This window comes from Montipora foliosa, chromosome 7 (genome assembly GCF_036669935.1).
Source record: "Montipora foliosa isolate CH-2021 chromosome 7, ASM3666993v2, whole genome shotgun sequence".
In the NCBI taxonomy this organism is placed as follows: domain Eukaryota; kingdom Metazoa; phylum Cnidaria; class Anthozoa; order Scleractinia; family Acroporidae; genus Montipora; species Montipora foliosa.
In genome coordinates, this window is record NC_090875.1 from 28,215,253 (window position 1) to 28,220,252 (window position 5,000).

The following is a 5,000-nucleotide window of genomic DNA, read 5'->3' on the forward strand; positions in this document are numbered from 1 at the left end:
TCCAACTTTGTACGATAGTTTGGCCAGGGCTATAGGGGACTGAAGCAACGAGAACGGCACGAATTTGCATATTTAGTGGGCAAAAACAATAGCTTTGCACGCACTGCACGTGCGTTTTTCACTTTCGTCTGTTTCTTTGCCGTCGTCTACAAACCAACAACGTGAAATAGCCTTTATCAAGGACGTCAGCACTTGAAGATGTATTTTTATTTTCTCCCCTAAATTAGGTGCATACAACACCCTTGTCATATTAAAAAGGTTTAAATAGTCAATAACGCGAATTTATACATGTATATTTTTTTTATAGCAGGGATAACACGAATAGGCCATTTCCGAGTTCATGTCTGCCTTCTCTTCAAAGCGAGTCTAAGTGCGAAGTTGTTGTGATGGTAATTAGTTCTACTTTACATAGAGCGGTTTTCAATGGGCCTTCTGCAACTAACGATCACACAGTACAAAATCCGCCATGCTGGAGGGCAAGCTCAATTATTATTCCCCCACTGGGACATTAAAACAAAGAGACCTGAACCAGTCAAGCTTGACTTGCCTTTGTGTTAATGTCCCAGTGGGGGAATAATAATGAGCTTGCCCTCCAGCATGGCGGATTTTGTACCATGTGATCGTTAGTTGCAAAAGGCCTATTGAGTGTCGAAAGTAATTAGTGAATTACTTTGGTTTATGATTACTTCACTCAGTGATTGGTTCAAAGTTTTCGCGCCATTTTTTCAACCAATCAGAAGTGAAACCAGAACCAATCGTGGTACGCGCGTGCACATTTTCCCGCGCTTTGTGTCGGCTACGTGTAATTACTTCGAGTTTTAATTGGTTTACTGGATTGTCTCCGACCTTTTTGATTGGCCAAAGTAATTACTTTGGTTTTGGTTTTACGACACTCAATTGAAAACTACTCTATGAATGAAAACTAATTTTCATGACAAAAACTTCGCACTTAAACTCGCTTTGAAGACGAGGCAGGCGTGAACTCGGAAATTGCCTATTACACTAATACAAACCTCTTCTTGGACAAGGTGATTTCTTTGTTCCCGGATGTGTGACAAGAAGTCAAAGACATTCACATCGCCACTGACATTCATTCTTTTCGCCATGCTGTGGATAACAATGTACGCACCGCTTCTTCCGACTCCAGCGCTGCAAAAAAAAATAATTAATTAATTAAATTAATTAAATGGAGAACTGAGACATTGCTACACAGCATATACAAACACATGAATAATTTACAGTACAACCGAACCAAAGGCTCCACCCAGCCTACACTAGCCCACATTTTTACGAATATATATGCAACACGGGTCACGCATCATCATGACCGTTATCATCATTTATTTATTTATTTATTTATTTATTTATTTATTTATTTACTAATTTATTTATCTGGTTATTGACAACGCCATAAATTACGAAAAGAACCGAAGGAAGAATCCTGTACGTAGTTCCTTTGGACAGAGAAAGCAATTGATTAAAAAAGATAAATATTAATATATGAGCAGAAGTTGGTCGCAGGAAACGAGTTCAAATGTGCGGAAACTCCATGATGTCGTCTTTGCACCAGGTTTCCTGTAAAACATCTACTTAATTGTGGATTTCCACTGTAAGAATCAAGTTATTACAGGGTCCCTCCGGATAAAGCTCAAATAAAGACAGCTTGACTTGGGAAATGCATTGTTTTATTGTAAACCCCAATCCATCTCAGTACCTGCAGTGAACAATGATGGGACCGGCTCTATCTTGACTAGAAGAGGCTGACTTGAGAATAAAGTTAAGCGCCGGATATTCACAGCCAACGTCCGGAGCACCGTGATCCGGCCAACCCGTAAAATGATACTGACAGACAGTCATCGGCTTTACTTCATCTTCTGCCTTATCCTGATGGGAACAATATAGAGAATAGATAATTAACTATAGCAACGGCAAAAGACAGGCTGCTAACAATCATTAGGGAGTTAAAAGGGAGCTTAAGCAACGACGACAGCGACGGCAACGAGAACGTCATCTCAAAATTTAAATTTGCTTAATTTTAATCGCTACGTGACTATTTCAACCTTTCTAATATGACAAGGGTGTGGTAGTTCCTCAAATATAACACTCGTTGGAACGGCACTTAATTTATGGAAGAAAATGAAAATTTATCGTCAAGTGCTGAAGTCCTTCATAAAACCTCAAATTTGGCTATTTCGCGTCGGCAAAGAAATGGACAAAAGTGAAAAACGCACGTAGAGGGCGTGCGAAGCTATTGTTTTTGTCCACTAAATATGCAAATTTGTGACGTTCTTGTTGCAGTCGTCGTTGTCGTTGCTCAAGTTCTTAAGATCTAAGACGGCGAAGGCCGCGAAAACGTCATTTAATATTGCTAGTTTACTTTTTTAACGTTTTTCGTGATTATTCCAGGTTGTTCTACTTCCACAAACAATCCGAACTACCCAGGAACTGAATTGGGAGGAAGAATGTTGAAACTAAGAAGGAAAACCAAAGATTTGCGCTTGTGTGCTCTCGTCTTCCTTAAAACTTGAGATTTAGTCATTTCACCTTGCAGATTGGCAGAGAAAGGAAAGAAATGTACAAAACTTTAAAGCGCACGTGCAGAGTCGTTGTTTTGCTCATTAAGGCCTGGCCAAACACTCGCAACATTTCAACGCAACATCTTGCAACATTGTGGCATGATGTCGCGACATGTGTTGAACGGGCTGGCCACACGCACCCAACATTTCTAACATTTTCAACGCAACATGTCGTGGTTTATGTACCCCAGGCCCCTGGCACGCAACAAGTGGACCTAGCGCGCATACCCTAGTGCAACAACGTTGCGTGAAGTTAAGCGTGAAGTGGCCAAACGAGTACAACACCATGCAACATCCAAAATGTGTGAGCCGTTTTGCGCAAAAGCGCAATGATCACCTTTGCGACTGAGCCTTGCGTCACTTAGGATTTTATTTAAGACCTTTATTAGCTATGCCGCTTGACCCGCAAAGTGCAGTTGTGGGTTTCAGGATTCGCGTTTAGGTTAAAAGATTTATCTTCATATCAAAGTTTACAAAAATCGCGTCCAGAATTCGCCACAGTAGTTTTTAATAAACGACAGCGGTGTATTATGTTTAAGATGGGTAAGAAGGGAGAGTCATCTTCGTTCTGAGTGCTTACTCTATCAGAGATAAAAGATAAGTTTGGTTTCATAAATCACTGAGCGAAATCACCCCATGAAATGGAAATGAAATAATGAAGCGATTATACTTACTATGGAAAAGGTTTAAGAATACCGGTTAACATGGACCTAAAAGTCTTATGTTTGACTGTTTTCGACAGCAAAAAGTTGCCTTTTTACGTAACTCATTTAGCTCCTTTATGGCTATGTTTAATTTTGCCCGTGATTTTCTCGTCTCGTCCCGACCCGACTGAGTGACCCTGGGTTTCCGAGGGAGGCTTTTTACAACACGACTACATTATAGAGTGGTACAATACTTAGAAGTAATTCATTTAACCGCAGACGTTTCTTTGTAGTGTAAATTCATTTCAAAATTTTTAAAAAGAAGTTTACTAACAATCTTATCTCACAGATTTCTTACCCAGTTATTTCCACGAGAAATCACTGCGGCAGATGTATATTTACACTTCGCATGCAAGAAGAAACACATTACCAAAGCTTATTAGTTGAGAAGAATTATTCCTAAGACTTAAGCATGGTTAAAAGTGGTTACATCACAGTGGCAGTAAATTTATTTAAACGAAACCTCCTCTCCAGCAACAAGGTACTTTAAACCACAGAACATAATGTTTACGATCAAAATTGCTTGAACTTCTTCCAAATAAAGCCTTTGTACCCGAAAGAAATCAATTTTAGAATTGCTTGCTTTTGTTTTCAAATTTTCCGGGGCGCAGCCATCTTGAATAATTGTGCGGTGTTACGGATCTTTGGGTCGGTAACCATAGTAACAACCGCGGCTGCAGCCTGAGACTGAATACCAGGCCTCTCGTGAAGCTTTGTTGAATCAAATGTTGATGATGTGTTAAAACCGTTTGCCCACCTCGGCTGTCAACATCGTTCAACAAAATCGAAGAGGGTTGAAGCCGTTCGACCGGGCCTTAAGTCTTTCCATAACGAATAGAATATACATAGCGATACTTTCCTGTAGTGCTGTTTATAAAATTTCATATACTAAAAAACGGAAGGTGCGTACTTACTTGACGATAATGGCTGCTTAGGTCAACAGGTTCCACTTCAAACCTCCGCACAGTGTAAAAGGCAAAAGCTTCCTCGTCTAGATGGGTTATTCTTAATGGCCCATGCACTTCGGTCTTCGTTTGTCTAGATGGCCAATACATTGCACACTTGTGCTAAAAGGAATATGGTCGTAAAGTAAAACTTCAAGGTATTGTTGACAGTAGACAACCACAAAGATGACAAGTGGAATCGTAAGCTCCACAGAATCGGAGATACAACGATTCCGTCTTCGTCCGATCCCGCTCCCGAACGCTTCCGATCGTCAGTCAATCACAAAGCAAAAAGCGAGCCTCGTAATTGGCTGATTTTTCGGATTCTTTCGTCACTCCGACAATGAAGTATGCGATAATAGGGTGGCAAGCAAATAAGAAGGAATAATCTATACTCTTACAGAGACAAAATAAGATTTTGGCCAGTCTTTGAAGACCTTGTCGAAGATTACTTCAAGATCTTGGCATGTCTTGATGCAATGGTAAAATAGGGCTAACACCTTCAAAGGGGTTACAGTCAAGCTACGTCACGCGGTGAACAGTAGTTTTGAAATTTGAACTAAGTATTCAAATCTGCGTGCCAGTTTTGAACTACCTCTCGAGATTCTGAATTTCCCATGGATATTTTCCTGATATATCGCAAATAGTTACCTATGCACTTTCGCTTTTATTTTAAAATAAACGGTGTTTGAAAAGCGAAAACTATTTCAAGCGTTTGATGAACTATTGTTCAGTTATTGTGAATTTTTCCCACTAACTTTCGGAGAAATCTTCAT

The 5,000-nt window shown here is 40.0% G+C and overlaps 1 protein-coding gene across 2 annotated transcripts in view; it reads right to left on the reverse strand.

Moving 5' to 3' along the window:
- Nucleotides 1-5,000, reverse strand: part of LOC138011683 (receptor-type tyrosine-protein phosphatase epsilon-like) — a 45,475-nt gene that overhangs the window by 12,287 nt on the left and 28,188 nt on the right. For both annotated transcript variants that reach the window (XM_068858808.1, XM_068858809.1), the window contains exons 11-13: nt 4,195-4,347; nt 1,715-1,884; nt 1,014-1,149 (exon numbers count right to left, since the gene is read on the reverse strand). In XM_068858808.1, coding sequence (XP_068714909.1) covers nt 1,014-1,149; nt 1,715-1,884; nt 4,195-4,347 — 459 coding nt within the window. The remainder of the gene's footprint in view (nt 1-1,013; nt 1,150-1,714; nt 1,885-4,194; nt 4,348-5,000) is intronic.